This window comes from Catharus ustulatus, chromosome 6, assembly GCF_009819885.2.
Source record: "Catharus ustulatus isolate bCatUst1 chromosome 6, bCatUst1.pri.v2, whole genome shotgun sequence".
Classification (NCBI taxonomy): domain Eukaryota; kingdom Metazoa; phylum Chordata; class Aves; order Passeriformes; family Turdidae; genus Catharus; species Catharus ustulatus.
Genome location: NC_046226.1, coordinates 45,715,900 through 45,741,484, shown reverse-complemented (window position 1 = coordinate 45,741,484; position 25,585 = coordinate 45,715,900). Strand labels below are relative to the sequence as shown.

Here is a 25,585-nt window from a genome sequence, read left to right as displayed (position 1 = left end):
GCGGCGGCGGCGGCGGGAGCGCAGGTGAGCGGCGGCCGCGCCGGGGAGGGAGACCCCGTTCCGGAGCTGCGGGGCACCGCCGGCCCCGGGGCCGCACGGGCCAGCGTGTCCCGGGGGTGGGAGCGCGGAGCTGCAGCCCCACGCGCCGCGGAGCCCGGGCACGGCGCGGCTCCCCCCTCCCGCACCCCATCCTTCGCGCTGCCCGGTGTCTCCTGTGCTGCAGGCGGGCCCCGCCGTCCCCCGTCACCCTCCAGGAGCAGGTGAGCCACTGACTAACGCACATTGTGCTCTCGGCGACTCCACTGTGCGTGTGACAGCGGCTAACCTGCTCCTCGGACATCACTGTGCGGCCGCCTCGCTTCCCCGGACCCACGTCTCGAAGCCTCGACGCCCTCCTGCCCTCTGGGCCAGCCAGGTGAGGGGCTCCGGCGTGCCAAGGAGTCTGCTCCCCATCCATCGGCACTGTCCTGCCTCCAGCGCTTCTCCGTCCTCGGCCCTGCGGACCCCCCATGCGCTGCCGGGAGCGCTCCAGCATCGGCCGCACTTGCACGGGGAGCGCCAGAAGATTCCTGCAGCGGGGCTCGGTGTGTCCGGCGGCAGCGGAGACGGAGGGAACGGGCCTTGTCGGCATGTGGGTGCCAATAGTTGGTGGTAAAGTTGTTCAGGAGGGATGGCGTGCCCCCGTCTCTGCTCCCTTGCTCTTCTCCAAAGTAAATAAGTGCTAGCGGACTCCGTACCAAGTTAGAGACGCATCATCCCGGCCGGTGACGTCTTGAGAGCCGGTCAGTGACTAACTGAACTGCTATTGCCAAGGGTGTGTTAGTAGAAGAAACTCTGCCTAGTATTGCCCTGGATGAGTCACAGTTAAAGAGAGACTCTAGTCTGTTAAAGGAAAAGCAGAAACGAGCCTCACTTTCCTTTTTTGTTGCTTTTTTTTTCCATCCCCCCCCCTCACCTTTGCTCACTGGTTTTTTCCTCTTGTGCCAGGGCTCTATTGGCCCCCCGGCCCTGGCTGGGCATTTGCAGAGCTGCCTTGTCTGATGTGCTGTGATGTCACGTAGGGGACTCTGACTTCATGGCCCTGAGGAACAGGAAGGCGAACCAGGCAGGGACTTTTTCAGCCACCCAGGGTGGCTGTCACCAAAAACGGAGGAAGTGACAAAGCAGATGGTTTCTCCTACAAAGTTATTTTTTGGCTGGTGAAGAAGCTGGGTAGTTGAAAAGTGTATTTTCTGAAGAGCAGCACAGCTTCATTTTCAGCTGAAGTTCCTAATAACCAGCTAGGATTCACTGAAAGGGCTCAGTTATTCCCCTGCTCCTGGGGCTGCTCTCATGTAGTCCTAGGCTGTTGTAAAGGGTTGATATGAAGGGATTGCCAGTGCTCTGGTCAATAAATAGTTAATTGCACAAAAGGCAGAGCAAGGTCCTTTGTTGGTAAAGTGTATCTCTGAGAAATTTTGCCTGTCCCTATCTCTCCTTCATTCTCTTGTCATTACTGCCTCTGGCTCCCCAGAGAAACATCTGCTCTTAGGAAAACTCCCTCTGTGCCGTGTGTTTCCGTAGTGCTCAAACACCCTGGGAAGATGGAAAAACCAACTGAATTTACCCAAGATGCTTTCATGTTTGTTCAGAAGCCAAATGGGCCTTTTTTTTCATGGGGGGCAGAGTTGGGTTCTCAGCCTCAGATTGCTTTTTTCTTCCCTAGCTGCACCTACAGCATCTTCCCACTGCTGATCCCGAGCAGGCAGGAGCACAGAGTAGCCACTCAGAGAAAGGGAGAGAGGGAGGGAAACCTGGTGCAAAATCCATCCTTGTACGAGCGTGTCTGGGAGCTGAAACTGAAGGCCACAGTCCCCTGCCACCCCATTTTATGGGTGACCATGCATGTAACAAACCTGTGTCTGAAAATGAAGGTGCTTTGTTTCTCTTTGAATACACAGCTCTGCGTTTGGGACTGTGCTGGCTGATGACTTGCCCCTGGGAGATGCCGCTGGCAGAAGCAGCTCTGCAGGTTGCCTGGCAAGACCTGTCCCAGTTCCCATGAGCAACACTATGGTATGAATGCTTCCGGCTTCCTGCTACCAATGGAACCATCCTGTTCAGCTCCAGTAAGCAAAGGGAAGGGGTTGAAGTTTTCTTGGTTTTGCTCTTTTTGTGTGTGTCTCCAGTAAATGGGGGGAGCATCCAGCTCAATTCCTGTTTTTAACATTCTTCTGGCATGATTCAAAAAATACCTGCTGTGCTGTCACCTCAAGTCTCCAATAAATGTGCAAAACCAGTGTTTGAGTCCTGATTACTGTAATCCAGGGCATCAGACCAGATGAAGAGGAAAGCTGTGCCTTCTCAGTGATGTGTCTGATTGCACTGCATGCCTGGTTCTTCCCATCTCTTATTTTGCCTCTGTGGCCAGTGAAGGTGGCTCGAAAAGGAGAGCAGAAGGGTGTGACATGCTTGTTCCTCAAGCAGAAAGCCCAACATCAGCCCTTCTGTCCTGGCCTAGCTGCAGGGTGCTCCTGAGCAATGAGAAAATACACCAGGGCTGCAATGTCCCCTGATTTCATGTTTTTTCAGTAGCTAATAAACAGATTTGTAAGATGGTACTTAGCTTGGTTGGAAGAGTAGTCATGTGCTTTTGCTCAGAACTGTGAGATTTTTGGTGAGAGGCAGGGGAGTGCCTTACAGGAGGGTAAGATGCTGAATTTCAGGCCTGTTGAGCTGAAGGCACTCTTTGTGCTCCTCAAAGATTTTGTTCTTGTTTCAGCTCTTCATGGAGGGAAGGGAACAGGCCTTACCATTCAAGCACTGTGCTAAGAAGCGCCTGTTGTGTTCTGTGCATAACACGTCCCAGTGTCAGGTGAGCCTCACTGAAGGAGCAAGCTGCCCTATGAGGAATAGAAGGAGTACATGAATTGTTTAAGAGGAAGTCAGTTAGTTAAATGCAAGCAGGGACTTATATAATACATCCTAAAAAAAAAATCTGCTGGCAGGAGGTTCCATTGGGAGAGAAACTTGCTCATCCATAAACAAGAAAATTTCCCAGCCTCCTCTAGTGCTTTATGACTTTTTTTTTTCCAGGGCAAGGTAGAATGCAGTCAGTCTGCTCTCTGAGATGGAGAAAGAAAAATCATCACAGGAAGCAGACAATGCTCCCTGCATGGACACACACACCAGTTCAAACAGCTCTTCTTCATCTACAATGAACTAGGCTGCTAGAAGCTGTGCAGCCAAGAGCAAGCAGCACAGCATCTGTACACTACTTGGGAGCAAAACCAACAGGCATTTTCTCCTCCAGACATTCACACCTTTTCTTATGTAACTGGTGCTGAAGTGTGTGCTTTAAAAGCTGCTTGCCAAATCCAGGGGCTGGGAGGCAGCACAAATGCTTCTACCACTCTAGATGAAATTCAGGGGGGAGAAAAAAAATCCGAACCCAAACACCCAGGAACTCGCACAAATACATAACTACAACTTGGGAATGGTTCAAGTGTCTGCAGCAGTGTTGCCCTGAAGAAACTGCACTGGCCTGGGGCAGTGCTGGCACCCAGACCACCACCTGATGAGGATGGTGAGGAGCTGACAGTCCAGGATAGAGGGGCGAGGAGCTGGGGGCCAGTTTTCTTACGTAATATTTTAAAAAAATCCTAAAAAAAATATCAGGAAGTGCAGCCAGGAAAAGGGTGCCAGGGAGGCTGGAGGTGGCTGAAATACTCTTCTGAATGGTGCCTTGTGCTGACAGAACCTGCAGATTTATTAAAAAAAAAACCACCAACAAACAACAAGGGCCGCTTACCAGTGAAAAACAGGTATATCCTTCACTTTGTGATTTTTGGGTGGCACTGGAGCTAGCCAGGAGAAGCACCTGAGGAGAGAGAAGCTCTGAAGTCCATTCCCACCCACTCCAAGGAAGGAAGAAGCTGCCCCCAGTGCCTGAGGGACATGGGGACACGGGTCCCTGCGCATCCAGGCACAGCATCCTCGAGCCACCCTGCACGCTTGGATCCCTGCCTTGCCTGCGAGGCAGTTGTTCCCTCTCCAGTACGCGCCGTACGCAGGGCTTTTGGTTTGTTTTTTAATGGAGAAAACAATAATTTATTTGCTTTGTTTTAATCTCCTAACAATGGGTAATGGTAATTCCTTCCTACCACTCTGTAGTGGCCTAGAAAAGGACAGCATCATCTCCACTGTAGCAAGAAGGCTTGTCCCAGGGCATAAAATTTTAATTAGGAACAATCACGCAGCCTTGAAATGGGAATTGCGAGCAGCAAAAAAGTCAAACCATCAATAAAATATTCAATGGCAGAAATGTATTATTGACACAGACTTTAGAGCAGATAAAAGCGGGGAGGCGGGGGGAGCGGGTATTGAGCCTCGCTGCGTTAAATAACAGGCGGGGACCCGGCCAGCGTGGCCCCCCGAGCCCGCAGGAATATAGGTCACCCTTGCTGGGGAGCTCCCGAGGTAACACACGAGGTTGATGACCAACCCTCCCTCCCGTGCACCACAGCAGGGACAGAGGTGTTAATCAAAGTCATTTATTACCTTGAGAAACACTGCTGGCCCAGGCAGCGGCTGGGTGATGGCTTGTAAGACACAAAGTGAAGAAAATCTGTGAAGAGCCACAGTCTGGAGCTGAAAAGAGCCCCTGGTCATGGCACTCTCGCTAACCCCGTGCTTGGTTATCAGCTCAGTAGAGCTACTCTGTCTCCCACCCATGCAACAGTTCCAAATCCCACATGCCAGCCAAGGGGCATCAGCGGAAGGGCCAAATCTGCTGTGATATATTTTAAATCCTTATTTTCCACACCCTCCCACACCTGCCTCCAGGAAAATACTGGTGCTGGTTTGGCCTGTGTGATTATAACTGAAGCTGCAAAACCAATAAATAATATATAATTGTAACAGAAGGGAAAAAAAAAAAAAAAACATCCCCAGACATTCAAATTAATTTTCTGTCCCCATTTGGAAGTACCGTAAGTGATGACCCTTTCCTCTTTATTCCCATTTATTTTGCAGAAGGCAAGGCTACAAACGTAGCCGGAAAAATGAAAGAGGCAGTTTTAAACCTGCAGAAGTGAGTTTTTTGGGATATGCAGAGGATATCCCATAACACATTGAAATCCAGCCATGTCCAAGGCAAGCAGGTTTTCTAAACCTGCTTTCCCTCCCCCAGGCAGCACTGAAATGCTCTTTACAATGTCCATCACACACTTCTTAGTAAGGCAGAATCTTTAAAAGCAAGAGTAAAAAAAAGCACGCAAAGCCCCAAAAGCAAACAAGCAGGGGAGAAACTAAATGCAGCTGCATGAAACAAACACAATTTAAACTAATTTTCCTTGGGACACATGATTTAAGGAGGAGGGTGAAGAGGAGCTTGAAAAACAACCTGCCCAAAAAACCCCAAAAAACCCCAAAATCCCCCGTTCAAAAAAGGCAACTTTGAAACTCCATCTCCCCACTGTGGCAGCTCTCCAGTCATAACCTAAGACACAGCAGTACCAGCGGACCTCCCAACAAAACAAACTTGAATCCTTTAATATTACTCGATCAGCCTGCTGGGCTGTGGTGGCACCTTGAAAATCAGCTTTGAGAGGGAAAGATGTCCCCAGGGACCAGAGCCCAGCAGAAGCTCAGGGCTTTGGCAAGAGCTGACATTTCTGGCTGCTGTTATCCAGGTGCACAAAGGGGCATGGAGGCAAATGGGAAATTTCCCCTTACCTGCTCCTGCCTGCAGCCGAGCGCCACCCCCTCTGCCTCCTGTCCTAAAATGCTCTGAGCTGCTGCTGTGCATTATTAAAATGTTGCCATGTTTCATCCCAGAGATGGTCACATCTCACCGGAGACAAGCTGCATCCCCTGGTTCTAAAGCACTTCACGATTTAGAAAAAAAAAAAAAAAAAAAAAAGAAGAAAAGAGCACAGTGTGCATAAGATTCAGGCGTTGTAAAATACTCACAGCCTTAATTCAGCAAATAGAAGGAGATGGCTTGGAAATGGAAGAGGCAGCTGCTGGTGCACAAACCGCTTGGATGCATCCGTAAGGCATCAAAGCAGGCACTGGCAGGGACGGCTCACCCGGCTACAACAGCACACTCACACTCGCTTTGCTCAAATCCTTTCCCAAAGATTTATTGAAAACGGGATCTGCGGCGCACAGGATTTACATTCGCACAGGGGAAGCGGGGTTTTACGGTGAACGCTGTGCCCAAGTCACATTTTTCGCATACAACACGCTGAAAACAGGCTCAGGGATCTCCCAGACAAACTCATTCCCTCCCCAACACGCTTTGGTTTTGCACCAGGACAGATGAACAAAATGGTAACTACTGGCCATCAAATTAAAAAAAAAAAATTAAAAATATTAGGGAAATGTCACCAAGAGTATTTTGGTCCTGTTCCCACTTACACCACCACCAGGGAAGGGCTCATTCTGCAATTTTTTACTTTAAAAAGATTAAATGAATTTAAGAAAAACAAGCTCCCGCTGTGTGCTTCCTTGAAGCATGGTCTGTGGCACCATCAAAAGTGGGTTTCTCCTACATATTTCTTATAATACATATAAAATAAGAGGGGCCAGAAATTTAAAGGTGCTTTTGGGCCTCCCCTGCCACCAGTGAAGAGGCTGTTATGGCCCCACTTGCTGTGATGAGTGCTGTAAAATCTGTTAACTTGCTCCATCCAGGTGAACCTCCACGCAGGTCTCCACTGCAGCTTCGCTCCCCTAGTCAAAGGAACAAGGACTTCTCCAGATGCACGATGGGTCTTTTGAGGAGGCTATGCAGAATGGGTGCACTGCTGTTTTCTGTTCAATATAGAAACTGCTTCAAAAAAAAAATAGAAGGGAGTCTCTTTCATCCTCAGGGGATGAGGGTTGCTTTGTGTCGTCAGTCTATAGTTTTACTTTATAGTCTGTAAAAATATTCTGTCTGGCCATACACATCCATTCACAATATAAAGCAGTAAAAAAAAAATATAAAATATATATGTATATATATATATATATATATATAATAAGGTTTATTTTTACAGTTACAGTTTGAAGGCAATTGATCCTCCACTGCCTGGGCCCTTCTACCTCCAGATGCTCTGCCTGGTTGATAGAACTGCAAGAGAAGAGAGAAAACCACCTGAGCAATACCACCATGGTGGGTGAGCACGTGCAAGAAGGGGAGTGGAAAACAGGAGGTATGTGAGCACAAAGCCTGGACCAGTAATGCAGTTGCTGCAGTGTCCTGAAGGATGGGGGTGTGTGTATCAGGCTGTGAGGAGGATGGCAGCAGGGTTTTGCTGAGGCAAAGGTGGCATGGCTGGGAGTGGAATGGAGGCAGCATCTCCACAGCAGGTATGTGTGCCTAACACAGCTCTCTTTTGCTGCACCCAAAAAACAGAGGCAAGGTGACAAAAGAGTCACTGGAGGTAGAAAGGGTTTTGTGATGAACTGGTCACTGAGATGGAGCAAAACTAGCTCCTGTAAAAGACAGGAGACAAGTTCTCCCTATCCTGAGCAAGGTCTTAATCCTGCAGGATACAGAGTGACAGGAGAAGGGATGAGAACCATCCTGGCAGGGCAGAGAGCGTGTGAGCCCCTGGCAGCAGCGCAGAGGCTGCTGGAGTGTGAGCTTTGCGCTTCCTAATGGCATCTATAAATAGCTCTGGCCTCCCACCACCAGCACACGCTTGCTCTCTGCAGCCCATTTTGGGCAGCAAAAGCCTCTCCCCTCTTCCCACCCATCCTCTGCAGACCAGCTGATGCTCCCAGGTTCCTGCTGGGACATACGCACCCTCGGGGTTCAGGCTGGACACCAGGGGCTCCGGCAGGGGCCTGGGATGGCCGAGGAGCTGCTTGCTGCTGACCTGGGGAGGCAAGTCGATACCAGCGGTGGGAGAAAAACCTGCAGGATGGGGAAAAACATCTGGCTCAGGCAGGGCTCAAGCCTCCCATGCTCGCTGGGCACAGCCGCTGTGGTGCCGCAGGGCAGTCACGTCACCCGCTCCGGGTGCTCCAGAGAAATGACCAGGTCCCTTTCCATGAGAACCCCCCGCCACCTCCTCTCATGCCTGTGAGGATGCAGACAAGGCCCTGGGCACCACCCTTCCCTCACCAAACACATGAAAGGTCATTTGTGGCCAAAGCATGTCCCCACCAGCCCACAGCCCCCAGGGACTGACGCTGGCCTTCAGCCACCTGCCTTTTGCTGCAGCTGCTGTGGTGACATGAGCAAGGCTGCAAAGGAAAGTTCCCTGCAGCCACCTCGGCTCCAAAAGCAGCAATGCAGAATCCAACTCCTGTACATGTCTACAAGCAGCCCCTCAGGCTTCAACGGGGAGGAAGAAGGAGCCCCAGGCATGACAAATCTCTGAAACCCCCTGCAGCGGCGAGCGACTGCCATGTCAGCACACAAACCCCCACCTGCCTAAGCTCGGGGGAGAGCTGGTCAGCTTTGGGGCTGACCCCTGGGAGAAGGAGGGAGGGAGCGGGCAGGGGTCCCGCGGAGCAGCCCCCTGGCCGAGCCAGCGGCAGCATGCTGACCTCCGTTTCTCCGGTAGGCTGGCAGCTCGCACGGGCTCGGCTCCGGCTGGGCGTCCTCCTCGGACCTGGCCTGCAGGACGGTCACCGTGGCCCCCGTCTGCTGAATAAACTGCTGCAAATTACACTGCCTCAGCTCCTTATTTAACTCCTCCAGCTCTTGCGTCTGAGCCTGCAAAACACACACCGAGGAGGGGACAGGGTGAGCCACACGTTTCCCCCACTCCCCAAGCCAGCTGGCAATCAGCCCCTGGGGCTGCTCCCCCCGGGGCTCACCCTGCCAGGGCCAGCAGAGCGGACCTCAGGGGTACTGTGGCTCAGCTGCCCCTCTCTGAGGGCCTGCAGGAAGGAGGTGCCCAGGCAATGGGGATGAGGAAGGCGTTAGTTTGGGAGCAGCCCTGCTTTGCTGCATCTCCACAAGAGGGTGCGAGCAGCCATCAAACGGCAGCTGCCGCTGGGAAATGCCAAATGCAAATTAGATGCTCAAGGAAAGATGCTGAAAGCATGGACAGCCTGAGGAAGGCCTGGCTGGATAAAAGCTTCCTTGTTTTGCTCCACCAAAGAGGACACGGTGGGTGGAAGGCGGGGGTCACGCAGCTCCCCGACCCCTGATGCTGGGAGGCTGCAACAGGCAAGCTGGGGCGGGGGGCATCACAGCTTATCCCCAGAGCTGTCCTCTCCACACTGCACAGCCCCACACCCATGAGCCCAAGCTCTGCATGGTCAAAAGGCTTCGTGCACAGGCACCATGGGGACCTGCGCCATCCCCTTTGTGACTCCTTCATCCATGACAACATTAACCCTTGTGCCAATGCCATCAACCCCACACGTGGACCACTTGCTCCAGCACCATTGTCTGTGCTGGAGCAGGGTGATGCTGCACTCCCAGTGCACCAGTCAGGAGGAGCATTAGCCCAGATGTAGCTTGCACAGAGAGCAATGGGTGTGGGACTCTGTGCCAGTGGGGCAAGCGTGGTGGTGTCCCTCTGCCAGTGATCACTGCTGCTGAGAGCTGTGCACCCAGCCTCAAGTCCACTGGGCAGGTGGAGAAACCAACCCCACTCAACCCACTGGTCTAATGTGTCTGGAAAACTGGTCTCACCCCCTCCTGAAGGTCTTACGCATGGGGTGTCTCAACCCAGTCCTATCTACCTGCAGGTTCTTTTCAGCTTCCTCCAGGGCCTTCTCCACACTGGCCAGGTTGCTCTCCAGTTGGGTGCCTTGCTTGACCTTGGCCTCCAGGTCCCTTTTCATTTTGGTGGCCATGTCCTCCAGTTCTATGGGGCTGGGCATAGAGATCTCCTTCCCCCTCTTGGCCCTCTCGGCCATCTCCCATTGGATCTCCTCCTGCAGGGCTTCAGTCCGGACACTCAGCTCATAGATCCTCTGGGTGTACTCCTCCAGGCTGGCCCGCAGACTCCTAACCCGCTCCTGCCGCTCCCGCTCGCACTCCTTTTCCAGCCGGAGCTCACTCTGCCAAAACTCCTCCTCACCCAGCTCCGTCTCATTCCTCCGCACCAGTTGCTCCAGATAGAGGATCTCATTCTCCTGGCCGGCAAGCCGGCTGCGCTCCCAGAGCCGTAGGTCCATTTCTAGGGTGTCCCCATGGGCCTCCAAGGAATGCAGCTGCTCCTGCTGCTGCAGCACTCTCCTAAAAAGCTCCTCCTTGGAGGGTTGGACAACACCACCACCCTCCAAGTCTAGCCCATCCCGAGTTTGGTGCCTCCATCGGCCCACGGTGAACAGGTCGCCGGAGCCTGTAGGACCCAAGTTGAAGGTCATGGCTTTTTTCGGCTCCCTGGAACGGGGTCCATCTATGCCGGTGAGCCTGGGCTTGATGGGCAAGCTGGCCCGGATGAACGTCCTCTCGGGAACCTGGGGAGCGCCCTCCGAGGAGGGCCGCTCGGCCATGCTGGGGCCCGTGCGCCGCAGGATGAACTGCACGTCGTTGGCATACTGCCCACACTTGGCCAGCGACTCCAGGGGACACTCCAGCGGCAGCAGCTGCCGCTCCTTCTCCCGCAGCTTCTGCACCAGCACATAGCGGCCCGTCTGACCTGCCAGGGGAGGTGAGCACGTCAGGTTGGGAAAGCAGAGGCCAGCAGGGGTGTGCTGGGGCTGCTGCCCCACAGGCAGTGCTGGTGGCACCCCCACCTCCACCCACCCAAGGACTCCTCTTCCCAGGAAGAGCCTGCAGATGAGGCATCCCCCCAGCAGATGGAGATGGCTCACCAATGGCCCGTGCTAGGGCGATGACCACTTCTTGGCAGGTGGTTTGCTCCGAGACTCCACACACGACCCTCTGGATCCCATCCACCCAGACCTTCAGCTCCATCCCCACGGCTGCCGGGGCTCAGGTGCTCTGGGTCATTGCAGGACAGGCTGCCTGTGGGGAGAAGAGAAACCAGGTTTCCATCCCAAGCCACTAACAGGGAATACAAGAGGCTTTAAAAGCAGTGTCATTAAGTCATCATCCCATGGGGTGAATCCCAGACCAAGAAGTGGTTCGCTGCCACCCTGTGCACAGATTGCATTTTTGCTGATGTTATTAAATGCTGATAATAATCTGCAAAGAAAATATTTTTTTTCTCCTCATGTCTGGACAGTGGGTCTAAATCTTCCTGTGGTGGGAAATGATGGGGTTTGTGTGTCTGTGTGGTGCCCAAAAGATGTTCAGGTTATTTCTGTTGCAAGCACAGACTTTTAATGGGTTTGCTGGACTTCCACTGCAATTTCTCTGAAAATCTGACAGAATGGCGGTGAGGGATTTTCTAAACAACATTGGAAAAGGCAGATGAACTGCTGGCTGCCCACTTTTGCAGTGATATAGAGGAAAGGTGCAGATTATGCACATTTTAATCTTTTCATATTTACATCCATCTCAATTTATCAGAGAGGGATTAAGAAATTAAAATAAAGCCTCTTTTTGAACAAAAGCATGACCAAAGGTAGGGTTTGGGAGTGATAGCCAGGCATAAACACCCAAGACAAAGCCCAGGCTCTGACTAACACCGAGGGCCAGCTCAACTCCCATCCAGTGGGTACTACTACCTTAAAACAACACCTGTTAGCCTGAGCACACCCAACTCCTGTCTCTTCCAGCAGCTCAACAACTGCAATAGTCATAAATTTTAAAAAATTAAGCACAAGCTATAAAGAACTCAAATATTTGATCTTACAGTGTTTTCAAACACTGTGCAAAGATGTATCTATTTTCCCTGCTGTAACACTGGCTTCGACAGTGTCAGTCTTGTCTGAAAGCCCTGGATGGAGTAATACAGGTGAAATTTTCAGGCCCTCCATCCAGGGGGTCACAAACTGCTTTCCCAGCCTCACCTGGCTGCTGGCAGCCCCTCCCTCTGCTCCAGCTGTCCCATGTTAGCAGCCAGGCTATGAGAAAGATTGACCTTAGGTTAAACTCCACTTCTTCATTATTTTTTGTTGCCTACTTGAGTAATCAAAGGGAGAGCTTGAAGGGTCGTGTCTCTGGTGATGAGGAAGTTTAATCATGGGGTGAGAGAGGCAAGGAGGAACCAGGGAAGACATGGCTTGGAGAGGACATTCTGCGCAGGTGCTGGGTCCTGCTGGTGCCACCTCCAAAACACGGGCACAGAGCAGCCGTCACAAATACCTCAGCGCTGAGCTCATGTTTGCCTTGGCTGAGCGACCGGGGAAAACCGTGGGGCTGAAGGACACCTCGGGTTCAGCCCACCTCTCCGTAAGCCCCAAACCACTAAAACCACTAAAACTTGCGAGATATAAATTTAAAGCTGTGTTTTGGCACCGCTCCTCAATCCTGTGTATTCAAGGCTGCCACTGTCCCCCGGCATGGAGCAAAGTCCAAGTGCCACTGCGGCACCACCCAAATCACCCTGAAACCATCGTTGTTCACTACCCCCAAACCTCCCCCTCAGCAGCACCCTAGCACCAAAACTTGAGTGCAACACACCCCACAGCGCTCTCCCTATGCCCCCCCTCTTCCCTGGCCAGGGATCAAGCTAGTCTCAAATCCGGCTTCTTGTGCCACCACCCAGTAAGGGGGCCAGGAGCTTAAGAATAAACAAGAAAAATAACCCAGCTTGTCACACCAAGCAGTCTCACCTTGCTGGCAAAATCCAGTGGCTGCCGAGTGCTGTGGGAGCAGGATGGCTGCCGGCACACGGGTCCCGGGCACCTGTCCGGGTTCAAACCAGGCACCAACCTCCGGCCCCGCCTTGGCCAGCCCTCCAGGCAATCATTTACCAGCAGCCCAGCATGCTGCCAAAAAGCTGGGAGAGAGGCAGCCAGCCTTGCTCCTCGTGTAAGAGAATGGGAAAAAAGCAGCCAGGGCGTAATCCCCATCACATTCTCCAGCATCCCAAAATCCAATAGATTTTTTTGCTTCCTTAAAACCTTTTAAGCACAGGGGGGTCCTTGCTGTAATCTCTGAGGGTTTGGGGAGTTGTCTCCAGCTTGCTGCCAGATACAGGATGTTATCTATCCCCTTGGAGAGGGCTGGGGACTGCTCTCTTCTCTGCCTGCCCTCCCCCTGCCTTCTGAGGAGGATCAGCTTCCACTCAAAACCAACCTGGCTGCCCCTCTTCCCCCAAATTCTTGGCAAATTCACAAGGGAGCTGACAGAATGAATGCTCATCTTATCTGAGGGGACTTGCAGTGCTCTCCAAACCCCTCAGTTCCTGCCTGGGAGGGACAGCACAGGCTGCACTCAGCATCCCATCCCCAATACTCCACCATGACAGCATCTGCCTAATCAGAAAAACCCACTACCACAAAACCCCATTAGGCAATAAACCTCAACACATTCACCTTGCCCCAAGCATCACCTTTGCTGTAACCCACTCAGCTCTTTACCATCACTCAAAACCACAGCAGTCTCATTGCTCCACTCGCAATTAGACCCTCCTCCTAATGAGTTTCTCTGCTGACCCCCTGCATTAATAGTGGGTGCCTTCATTACACCACCAGGTACGAGAAATAATGAGCACTTTTTTTTGGCAAGAATTACTTTTCTTGGGGAAGAGTAGCTCCTCAGCAGAAGGCAGGTTTCCAGCTGCCTCTATTTGTATTTGCCCCAGGAGGTTGCTTTGATCATGAACCAGAAGTGCGGGCAGCTGCCAGGCCCTGCCCCTTCCCCAAAAACAGCACGAGGGAAGCCAGCAGGTAGCTGTGGGTGCCAGGACACATGATGGCTGCTCCCAAAGGCCACTCATTCTTACCCCTTCCCACTATGGATTTCTAAATATTTTTTATTGGAAGCGGATTAACAGAATGACTAATTTTCTGTTCCCTTTCCCTAAAATTGAGAGTAGTGATGATTCATACCATTACTTCAACAGATTTCCTGACTGGAAGTCAGAATTTCAAATGCTGACACTAAAAATATTTTTTTAAATTAAAAATCTCAGATCTTGTAGCTTTATTTTGATCCCTGGTGCTGCTGTCTCCCAGCCTCCCTGAAAGTGTCAGGCTAAAGGAAGTGGAGATGAAGGAGTATTTCTGCACGTGCTATTTCTGCATCTTGCTCCTGCAAACTGACATCCTGATGGCTGCTGGGACTCACAAGGGTTTGGTGACCTCCCCCGGACCTGAAATAATAGAAAATTGGCCAGTAACCCTCCTCACCGAAGTGAGGACCACTCCTCATTTGTAGGGCCACCTGCCATGTCTCCTATGGGGTCTCTCAGAAGCTGAGACAGCAACTTCCAGCCAAGGACTGCAAGCACTTGGAAAGAGTCTTTCCACTATATTTTACCACACACAAGAAGAATAATTAAAAAAATTTTCCAGAAAAAACCCATGCATTTTGCACCCATCAGCAAGGCCTGCTGCAACTCAAATACCAAAGCACTCCAAACATCTCTACCACAGCTCCTATAAAGAACCATCTGAGGCCAGCACAAAGGTTTGGAGATGGGCAACCTGCCAGCACAAAGGTTTCACCCATTTTTGCAGGTTCACTCACCTCCCTCCCTATGTCCACCCCCTGGCAGGGAGCTGGGTACAGGGCCAGGTGGCAGGAGAGCAGCACCACAGGGAAGGCTTCCAAGAAAGCCTAATTCAAAGTGAAAAGAATCCAAGAGACCAGCATTTCGTGTCAGGGTTTGGGCTGAGGGTAGGGTCGTAAAGACTCACAGCTAATCAACTGCATTAGTACTTGAAAGCAGGCTGTGATGAGCCTGCCATCCCTGAAGGACCAAGGTGTCCATAGGGACCCAGCAGCCCTGCAACCCTTTGGATGCAGTCCAGGAAAATGCTGGGGTACTCTCAGTTGTTGTATTTCCACTTTGAACCTGACCCTCTGGCTCCTCTCCCACCCAGTGCCAGGGGGATGCTCATCCCAGCCAGACACACCAATAAAAAACCCCAACTCAACATATGAGTAAGCAGCAAGTGGGGAGGGAGGGGTGGCCCTGTGCTGCCATCCTCCGTGCTGGGGCGCTGGCAGGCTGGCTGTGACTCACTGCCCTGGATCGACTGCTGCTGTGACACATCCAGCAGCTATTTCATACTTCCTCAAGGCTCTCTCTGCTCCTAGCAGCAGGTCCAGCTCCTGCACCAAAGGGGAGAGATGGTACTTGCCCACCTGCTGAAACCTCTGGTGGGGCAGAAGCCTCCCTATTACTCTGGTGACCAACAGACAAGATCCATAAATAACTGAGGGCTCCTGACAACACCTGCAGCAGGCTGGAGGGGATGGGACACAGTCCAGGTTTTCCTCTAGGCCACAAACTGTGTCCTCCTGCCTTTGGGATCCCTTTTGGAGTGACACCACCTGCCCTTGGCTGAGCTGTTACAGGGACTGAGCAGTTCTGCTGGGTGTTCCATGCCATGTCCATCCCAGGACAGAAGGCAATGCCGTGGTCAGGGCTGACCACTGGCTGGTCCAATGCTGACACTGATCAGCTATGGCAAGGTTTGATGCTGTGGCACATCCCAGGTCGGCAGTTCCCTTGCTGGGCAGAGATCACCATCCACATCTCTGAACAAGCTGTTTGTGCAGCAGAGTCTGGCAACCACCCATGGTCACTGCCACAGCACCAGGCGAAGCCCCAGCCACTTGGTGCATGAACTTTCCACCATTCCAGCTTGTCCTGAGGATCCTGAAGGAACACATCCCCTGGCCTGGTGCAAGGCAGGCAAGAGGTCACCTACCAAAGACAGCAGTGTCCTGTCCTTCAGTGCAGGGGCCATCAGGGTGGGACACTCGCACAGAGCTCCAAACTGGAGCAGCAAATGGGTTACTTCATCCCAGCACAAAGAGTTGACGGGGTAAAACAAGCTCAAGAGGTGACAAACGAGTCCTACCAGAGTGGTCACAGCACAGGGAGGGTGTGCAAGTGCTTCTCACCCCCCAGGCCTAAGGAAGCCACCAGCTCTTACGCAAGAGCCACAAGTACCCAGGAGCAAGGAAGCAGCTGGCATGGGGCTCTAATTCACACCCAAGCAGCTTAGTTAGGGGTGGTCATAATAGCACCATATCCTCAGTTCACCCATCATCCCCCATCCAGCTCCCTAATTGGACATTTTATGCCTGACGAAAAGTTCTAAAAATTGGCAAATTACCAAAATCAGTAATTTAACCTGAAGGTGCACTTCTACCAGAGATGTGTGGATCTCACACACTCCCCAAGGATCTGCTGCCTTTCAATAGCAAGCAGCTTCTTCTGGGGGCATCCTACAGTGCATAATGCACACTTGGCATCAGCAAAAGTTACATCCGTGTTTCAAGGGCTTTTTGCACTAAAGGAGATCAAAGGAGAACTATGTCTTGTGGCATTTGCATGCCTGAGAGCTAAAGCATGACTTGAGCCAGAAATCACAGACCACCACCAAAATCCTCTGGCAATTGAAGGGGGGATGTGTCCCACACAAGGATCTTGCAATCTTGCAGGAACTGCCCACAGAGACAGATTTCTGGAGAGCCATAAGCACCACACCAGCAACCCCCCTTAAGAGAAAAACAGAGGCTTAGAGATTTTCTGCTCCACTTCCTCCAAAAATTACAGACCCATGCTAACATGCCTGGGGAGGTTGGCCAACGTTGAGCAGGGCAGCAAGAGTCAGGGACAAATCCTGCCCAGGGCTGTGATGCAGAATGGGGACGGTCCTCAAGGTGATGGCCTTTGGCAGGGATTTAGGGGAGGGAGGCTCATATCATGACTGGTGTCAGAGACTCACTCACTCCATGCCACCCTCACCTGCCAGGATTTCTGGGTTTGAACCCAAGCTTTTGGGTCTGCTACAGCATCAGACCCACACAGAAACAGCACTCTGAAGAAGCTGGGAAACAGTTTCTCCCTCTTAGACAGGATTAAGATTTGTGGCCATAGCAGGTCAACATTGAGAGAGTCATATGAAAACATCAAGAATCACAGCCAGTGACATTTTAGGGATGATTACTAGTCAGTCCACCCTACAGATGAGCCACCAACCAAAAGCTCATTATAAATTAAAAGCAGCAAAAACAGCCCTCCACCTACTGCACACGCTCACATTACAGCGTTTCAGCCTGGGAGCGGAAGGATCATCTTTCGCACCTCCACGCATCGTGTTTCTCCCTTGCAGCACTAATGGCTACTGTCCATGGGGGAAGAGCTGGCAGGGCTGGCTGGGAAAGTCTGCCCTAAACACCGAGGTTTGCAAAGGAACCATCAGCAGCACCTGCTATTCCTGTAACCATTACTATCACCCTCAGTCCCACATGTGAAGAGTGACTTCATGAAAGGAGCTGGAAGTAAATCTGTAGATTCTTCCCAAGAGGGAGAAGGAAAACTAGCAAGAGTGTGTAGATTAGAGGGGAAAGAGAAAAGTCTTTTGCACTGCCATGCTTTTTGTTTTCTTGTGCAATTGAGTGCACCCTGATGCTATGCCCAGGATGGACCTAGCTTTGCCCCCAGTACAGGGGGAAGACTGGATCTAGCTAATCTTGGGACGCTAGGCTCATCTAGATCAGGCTCATCATCTTTAGGGGATGTCTCACAATCCAGCTCCTAAAAGACAAGCTCTGAGGGGTATTTGCCAGAACATCCACACAAACACAACCATGGTACACATATGCCAGCAGGTCCAGAGTCCCTGCTGTGTTCATCTTCCACAGTAGTCAGTTGTCAGTGAAAGCACGGCGCCATTTGTGAACATTCCCCTGTTATTACACACTGTCCATTTCCCAACCCAGAACACAGCTTGTAGTTCTCACCATGCAGAACACAAGAAGAATCTTGAGGGCCAAGAGCCTGCTCAACCCTTGGAAATATTCCTTCCCAGCCAAAGAAGACAACTTCCATTCCCCCCCACCTTCAAGGCTGAGACCAAATTGGGGAAAACCCAGCAATGAGGTCTCTCTCCCAATGCCTCCAGAAGAGCCAGAAAGGACTCTCAAAGCGCAGCTTCCCTGAGATTCCCAGTCGAGACCAAAGGATGAGATGAGCCTTGACCACCTATAATGCAAGTGGAGACACACACTCTCCCTGTCTCCTGCCAAATTAATCAAGATTTTCATCTCCATAGGATTACAGGAAAATTCAGGCTCTGCAGCTGTCCTGCAAGTAGGACCATAAAAAACACCGAATGACCTACAAATATTGTCCATCCAACCTGCCTTCCAGCCTCCTTTAGAAGTGCTGGTGTCAGCCATCAGCAATCCTCTTTCCATTCCAATTCTCCTCCTACAGGAGAGGGTAATTATAAAATTAGCAAATGCACAACTAGGGATAAACCTTTCAGATTTTATTCTCCATTTTCAGAATAACTTGCAGTTTCCTACCCTGCTTCAGAAAGCAGCCACCTGTCAAGGACACACTGCTGAGTGTCCAGAGGAGAGGATGCACAGATGAACATGCAGGTGCATGCTGCCATGGATATTTATTTATAACTTTTAGGATTAAAAAGGATTTTAATGACCCTCTGCAGAGAGCTGACAGGCTCCTTTTTCTCACATGCTCAGACACAAAGACAAATAAACAAGAGACTCAGAATGAATCCTGGTTGAAGCCTTTGATAAGACCCTTGGGTATTTTAGAAGTCTCTGCTTTCACAGTACCTGGCACATGACTAATTAGGTGGAGGTATTATCAATCACTGCCTGAACTCACCCAGAGACAATAAGCTCTTTAAAGCAGTAAAATCACAGCATATCTCTGGAGAGGCAGGTGCATCTGGGACATCCACCCAGGGCTACAAATCATAGGTCTACAAGTGATGGAAATCAGGGCTGCACAACCGGCTCTAATCCCCCAAACTGCCTGGCTGGACTTTTGGCCAAAGGGGTTTTAATGCCAGCAAAGGGCTCCATCTCCTGCTCCATACATAGGTCCTGAAGGTAAGTGCTTACCTAACACCTGAAGGACCAGAATGGGATAGGAACTTGTGCTGGGGACTGGGCCAGCACTCCTGCCTGCACCGAGTGGGAGACTAATAAAAATACATTGTTTCCTCTGGAGCATTTAGGTGCTTAATCCTCATGCAGCTAATGCCCACATGGGGTCACTCTGGGGAAATACCTACATCCAAAATTCCTCACCCAACTTCTTTGTACTCCCAGCAGGTCATGAAAAAAGCCAAATGAATTCAAAGAGGAAAATACCAAATCCAATATCTCAACCTAGGCAATCCTCAAACTGCATTAAGGCACTCCAACACTTGAGTTTTGAGGGACAGCTAGTCCTTAGTGTGCAGCATCTCAAAGATTCAAAGTCATGTTTCTTGTACTTCCACTCCTGGGTCCCAATGACACTTCTCTTCCAGAATGAGAGTTTGTAAGATTTTTTTAAAGACTAGAAAGGGCAATAGAAAAGGAAATTTAAAAAAAAAAACAACAAAACCACTCAGCTATAGGAATATATGCATAAACACCTATTCAGACACAGCTTTTTTTCCCCACTGATGGTGGACAAGTGGGAGTACCTTGGATCACATATGATGTGGTACAACCTTGTGCCCTGGGAAAGCCTGGCAGAACCACTCCTTTGGGATGGGACCCCCAAGGACTTGACAAGATGCCCTGAGAAAGTCCCATCCCAGAGGAATCAGAGGAAGAGGAAGGAGAGATGACCTCAGAGCAAGCCTGGGAAACACCTAACTTTCTACAGGCACAAACCATCAAGCAAAGACCTGGGCATACTGGTCAAGAGCCCAGGGAGACCACGAGCTGCTTTCTGACAATTAAGCTGTTCCTCAGAGAAGAGTGTGTGTGTGTTTGTGTTGCAGGAACCAGTCAGCAGCAATCACAACATGCAAAGAGGTCCACCCAGCATTCCCAGTGCAAGCATGTTTGGCTCTTAGCAGAAAGGAGTGCTGACACCTCCACAAATTGCCAGAACTTGGAAAAGAAAATAAAAATTGGCAACCACAAAGCCTCCAAAAAAACCCCAACACAATCCATCTTTATTCTTATCTAGAGACGCCTGTGTTGTTTATCCAACCTGCTGCACACCACCAGCTGCCTCAGGCAAGCATCCAGAGGCAGACACCAGCTCCCTGCTGCACACTCACATTTCCTGGGGAAAGCCATGTTCACAGCAGGAATCATTAAACCAGCAAGAACCCTACAAGTGCTCTCCCTGTCAGACAGCTTCACAACACCATCTAGGTGCCAATGGTTTACCTGGGCTAGCAGGAATAACAAGGAGCAAAGGGGAGGCTGCCACTCACTGGGCTTCCCTGTCAACACAGCAACTCTCCTGCAGGATGCTCTAGGTGTCTCCTGTCCTAGGCAGTCCCTGCTGTGCTCAGGAGCACAATGGGTCTAACACCATGGAGCACATCCATGGGAGGCTGTGGACCCCCAAAGGGCCGTTGAGAGCACTGTGACATTCCACTGTCATGCAGGAGGCACCCGAGGGGACAGAGGAAGGGTTGAGCACGAGGCTCCAGAGCTGAAGAGCTCCAGCAGGTTCTGTGTGCTGTAGCAGGGTTAGGAAGTAGCAGCAAAAGAAGCCTTCATGGCTCAATTGTCCTGAAGTTTCCACCTATGTGTTTGGTTGAGAAGTGTTATGTCAGGTTTGGTTTCAGGTTATTTTCCCCCGTGCCCTCCCCCCATCCCCTTTTTTTTTTTCTTTTTAAAGCAACAAGTTATTCTAGATGACTAGCCTGGGGCAGCTGGAAGCACCCCAACCCTCAAGAAAGTGCTGACTCCAGCCCACAAAAAGCCAGATAATCAGCCGCTTTTAGGAGCTCCTGAACTTGGCATCTGAAAAATGGAAGGACATAAAAATATTAGCAAACCTTCACAACAACAGGATTCTGTTAGAAACCTTCAGTGGAGCCATGCTTAAGCTTTAATTTGAATACACAGGTTTACAAGGGCATAGACAAGTTGGGACAGATGGAAGAACATCCTTTAAAAAGATGCCCTTGAAAACAACGCATACACGCAAAGCCGACACATAAAGTGTCCCTCACGCCTTTATTTAAACTTGGGCACAGAGCAACCCATTGTCAAACAGCACCTGGATTTCTCCCTAGTTCACCACAGCACCCAACCTCACATGACTCCAGAAAATACTCTGCTCTGAAGCCTTGGCACACACATCACTGCCTCCTAGCCAGGAAGGATTAACTCTTTGTCTGGAATTGGTCCCAAAGCATTCCCTCCCCAGCACATGGAGAAACAACAGAACATGCGTGTAGGTCAATTCTGAGCCACCATCGGAGGTTTTTCCTACAGATGACAGGAACAAGAGAGAACAGAGAGATGCTGAAAAACATGGAAGGGATGAACCAGTGTGGACCATGCAGATGCACTCAAGCAATGTTTCCCTGCAGCACCTGGTGACAGTGAAGGCAACCACAGGACACATCTCCACTATGGAGATGGACAACACACATGCTGCCAGATTATTGCTCGGGTCTGCCTCTTTAAGACCTGGGTAAAACTAATTTCCATCTCCCTCTCACACTCATTTGCAAAGAGTTTTTTATATTTTAGAGCAACTGGCATGGCCTTGCTAGGAAATAGTGCAGGATCCTGGGAACCACAGTGCTCAATGCTGTGAGTGCTGAGCATCCACACGTGCTGCAAGCAGCTCTCCCTGGCCTCGCAACTTCGTACGACATGGTGGAAGAAAGGCTTCAGGAAGACATGAGCACTTGTGGCAGCTTCTGGATTTCCATGCCATTTCTTTCAAGAGGGCATGGGGAAGCCAGCAGAGATATGCTGAGAGGCAGTCCAGACACCGTGCTCAGGCTCTCCCTTAGCAGATAACTGGGATGTGGGAGGATTCCTGGCATTCCAACAGCACCAACAGAAGGTAAGAACATCCCCCCTTCCCCACAGCCGCTTTCTGAGTAGACACCACCAGCACTGCCTGATAAGGAAAACAAGCCGCGTTCGAAAACCGCTTCCCACTCCTACCCACTGCATGTGCTCACGGTTTGCTCTCTTCTCCATAAAAGCTGCAATTGCTGCCTCACGAGGAGCGCAGCTCCCCACAGAGCTGCCCCCGAGGTGAGCTGACAGGTGTGTGTGCAGCACCGCTGCCCGTTCCGGCAGGCGCCAGGGCCCGACCGTCTGACAGCGGAGCTCTGGCATTCGTGCTCCCACACGCTCCCGGGGCCGGTGCCCGCCTGGCAAGTCCCGGCAGAGCACGGTGCCCTCAGCGCCGGCATCCCGGGCAGCCGGCCCCGGCTCACGGCGAGCCGCAGCCAAAGCCCCCGTCTCTCCTCTTTCGACCATTTCTCACCCTTTTCCGCCTAATTCCTCCTGAAATCTGCCATCCCAAGGGCAGCGCCACGGGCTGTGCCTGCGGCAGCCGCTCGGAGCGAGAGCTGCACGGCTGTGACCTTTTCTTCCGTACAATACCCTTGAACCCACGTTTGGGTTTTTAACCTGCAATTACAAAGTGCTGTTGTAGGGCAGGGAAAAAAAAGCAGGAGAGGAGTTTGGTGTCCCGTCCCCCCGCCCCTCCTCCCCGCAGCAGGCCACAAGTGGAGTTACGAAACAACCTGCCAACCTGCCGGCAGAGTTCACGGAAGGCATCAGAAGTATGCGGCTGGAGCCTGGCTCTTATCGAGGAATTTAACCCCTCTCCTCGGGGAGACGGAGACGTCTCTGCAGGGAGAAAGGACGGGCGGCTTAGCCGCACGGATGCGAGGGGAGGAGGCTCCTGGCACGGGCAGCCGAGACCCCCACGCGGGCTCGGCTCCTGGGCCGGGGGCTCGGGACGGCGCTTGCAGCTCCGGTGGGGCCGCGGTGCCGCTCCTGCCGGCGGGGCCCGGGTGCACCGCGCTGGCCGGGGCTGCTCGGAGTGCCTCGGGCAGGTGGGAGGCAGAGCCACCCGCTGCTCCACCGACCGGGACACGGCCGGGGCGGCCCCGGGCAGGTGGCAGCAGGGTCCGGCTCTCGCCAGTGCCGAGCGCCGCTCCCAGTCAGCCCAGCCCGGGCTCTCCCTGCGGGATCCGGGGTTCCTGCGGCGCCCTGCCCCAAGCCAGCTGCTGGCCGCCCCTGCCCCACTTTGCAGCCCCGGTGGGCCCTGCCCGGCGGGCGAGGCTGCCCGGGGACGGCTCTCTCCGCGGACACCCGGGGCCAGCGGCCCCGCCTCGGCCGCAGCCCCCTGCTCAGGGCCGCTCCCGGCGGTACCGGCCCGGCTGCGGCAGGGCAGGGCCGCGCCCGGTGCTGCAGAGCAGCGGCAGCCGCTGCCCGGGAGGCCCGGCCCGGCCCCGCCGCTCCCGTGCGCACTCACCTGCCGCCGGCCCGGCCACGGCAGCGCGGCTGCGGCTCCGGCTCCAGCTCCGGCTCCTCTGCTGGGCGGCGGCACCGCCGCTCCGCTCCGCTCCCCTGCGCTCCGCAGCGCGGAGCCGCGCCGGCCTCAGCCCCGCCCTCCGCGCCCCGCCCCGCCAGGTGAGCGCCGCCCCCGCCAGGTGAGCCCCGCCCCACACACCAAACTCCCCCGCATCACCTCGGCTGTTAAAAAAATAGTCTGAAATTCTCCTTAAAAAAACCCCCTTAAATTCTTCTTTTAAAACCTTCCCCCAACGACCTTAAATTCTTCTCTTTTAAAAAAGTCATAAAACCTCTAAAAAAGTAATAAATTAAAATTCTCCTTTTAAAATAAAGTCTTAAATTCTCCTGTTTGGTTGTTTTTTTAAGAACACACAAATTCTACCTTTTTCCCCTAAAGTCTTAAACTCTCCAATAGAAATAAAACTTAAAAAAACCCTTTTAAAAAGTATTGAATTCTCCATTTATTTAAAAAGGCTATTAACTTATCTTTAAAAAATATATATCTGAAAACATGTTTTTTAAAAGAAGACTTAAAAACTCCTTCCCTAAAAACAAACCAATCAAAACCACCAGGTGCTTCCCTATCCCTGACTCCTAGCTCTGTGGGGACCATATGGACAGCTCATTCCTGCTTGGAAGTGCTCAGCCTATCCGACAGCAGGTCCCTGAGTAGAACAGAGAATATGACCCCTTTTCAGAGAGGAAGAGCTTGGCCTGGTGCACGAGGAGGGTGCAGCCCTCGAGCCCCGTGCCCTTCAGCCGGCCGGGGGCTTAGAACGCCCTAAAACCGCAGAGAGATGACGGCAGGGAGACAGGTTCAGCCGGTTTTGGAAGAAGCAGGTGTCTGCTGCCATGCTGGAGGCTTTGGAAACTTCTCACCACCTCTCTCTATCAGATTTTCCCATCCTAACTCTCAAAAAACTCACCTGAAAGCTCCCCCCACCCTGCATGCCAATGTCCTTCCTTCATGGCCCTCCAAGCAATGGGGGGGGCTGTGATGGGATCAACATCCCATCCTCGAGGTCTCTGCTGGTGAAGGTGCTCCAGCAAGGCCTGTGCTGGCACAACCCCAGTGCCAGATGCACAGTTACCTTTTTATTTGTTCATCCAGAATTTCTTGTGAAATGTCCTACTACTCACAGGAAAGGATAACCCACCCAGCAGACCCTGGGTCCTGAGGTGACTGCTCCCAAATAGATCTCAGGTTTGCTGCTCCACCACAAAATGTGTGTTAATTTTAACTTATGGTCGGAAAAATCCCCATCTGATGTGGGCCTTATGACATCCTTATCTAAGCTTTATTATATCTTTAACTACTCCCTTCTCTGCATGGAAGCTGCTGGGATCAGGAGGTGATGCAACACACAAGTCCATAGCTGTCACTCGGCAGCTTTAATTGGGTTTTTAAATGAAGATTTCTGTGGTTCTGACATATTCCTCATAATTACGATCTCCTAAAATCAGATAGTACATCTGGCACTCCATAACACAGGCCATGCCCTGGGGACCTTACAGCACAGGAGGAACAAAGATCTATAAAAGAAAACAACAAAGGCTGTTCTCAGGAGATACATATCTTATTTAATAGGTTGGATACTCTTCTGAGATCCCAATCGGACACAAGCTGAGCAGAGGTTCATTTGCCACTAGCAAGCATGGTTGCCTTTCTTTTAAGAAAAAGATTTTGAGTTTTAAATCTTTCTACCTTTATCAGGTTGTAAAAAGATTGGAAATCTCCTTTCACTTGTAAAATGATTACTGTGGAAAATAAATAAGCTAACTCTGACTCACATATCTGCATGATTCCTTGATTCCTCACCCTAAGAAGAGTTTTCCACACCTTTCATCAAGTAAGATAGATAAAAATGTCCAATGTAGTTTCACACTGTGAGCTTTTCCAGGCTGGCTCATGGACCAACTTCTCCAGCCATAGCTTCTCAGCCCACCTTCAGATCTATTCTTAAAGCTCCTGTGATGTTGAAGCCATGTTCAGGAACTGACCAGGAACAGTGACTGAGCTGACTTCTGGGTTTGTGCCTACTGGTTCCTTGCTGGCTTTCCTACACGTATCTGAGAGTTTTGAAAAGCCATGTTCTCATTGTACACAGAGCAGCCAGGCTGCTTTAGGGAGGAGAGCAATGCTGTCTCAGCATCCTGAGCAGCTGAATCATAACCAGGCAGGTCCTTTGCTCTCTCCAGCAGCAGATGAGATAGTAATCCTATCTGAGTTTCCCCAAAGAAGGTGATGCTGTCTCGCTGCTGTGCTCAGAAGCACAACAAGAAGTGTCCTGGCTCTGAGGCTTCTTAAGATACAGAATATGTTTGCCCAAAACCCCCTCCTGA

At 51.7% G+C, this 25,585-nt stretch overlaps 1 protein-coding gene and 1 long non-coding RNA gene across 4 annotated transcripts in view; one reads left to right on the top strand and one right to left on the bottom strand.

Annotated features, from left to right (window-relative positions):
• Window positions 1-2,278, top strand: LOC116998127. 2 transcript variants are annotated; one of them, XR_004418315.2, is made up of 3 exons: window positions 1-24; window positions 224-631; window positions 1,941-2,278. It is a non-coding gene; the product is annotated as an uncharacterized LOC116998127 (long non-coding RNA). The 2 variants fall into 2 exon arrangements; XR_004418316.2 differs by having other exon boundaries at window positions 224-2,278.
• Window positions 2,279-6,104: 3,826 nt separating this feature from the next.
• The window catches only part of RASSF7 (Ras association domain family member 7), a 33,575-nt gene continuing 14,094 nt past the window's right edge, over window positions 6,105-25,585 (bottom strand). Inside the window, exons 1-6 of one of the 2 annotated variants that reach the window (XM_033063540.1) lie at window positions 23,202-23,281; window positions 10,756-10,909; window positions 9,676-10,580; window positions 8,527-8,695; window positions 7,778-7,888; window positions 6,105-7,099 (exon numbers count right to left, since the gene is read on the bottom strand). In XM_033063540.1, coding sequence (XP_032919431.1) covers window positions 7,068-7,099; window positions 7,778-7,888; window positions 8,527-8,695; window positions 9,676-10,580; window positions 10,756-10,858 — 1,320 coding nt within the window. In that variant the 5' untranslated portion in view covers window positions 10,859-10,909; window positions 23,202-23,281 and the 3' untranslated portion in view covers window positions 6,105-7,067. Of the gene's footprint in view, window positions 7,100-7,777; window positions 7,889-8,526; window positions 8,696-9,675; window positions 10,581-10,755; window positions 10,910-23,201; window positions 23,282-25,585 lie in introns of those variants that run through there. The other variant, XM_033063541.1, reaches the window with a different exon arrangement.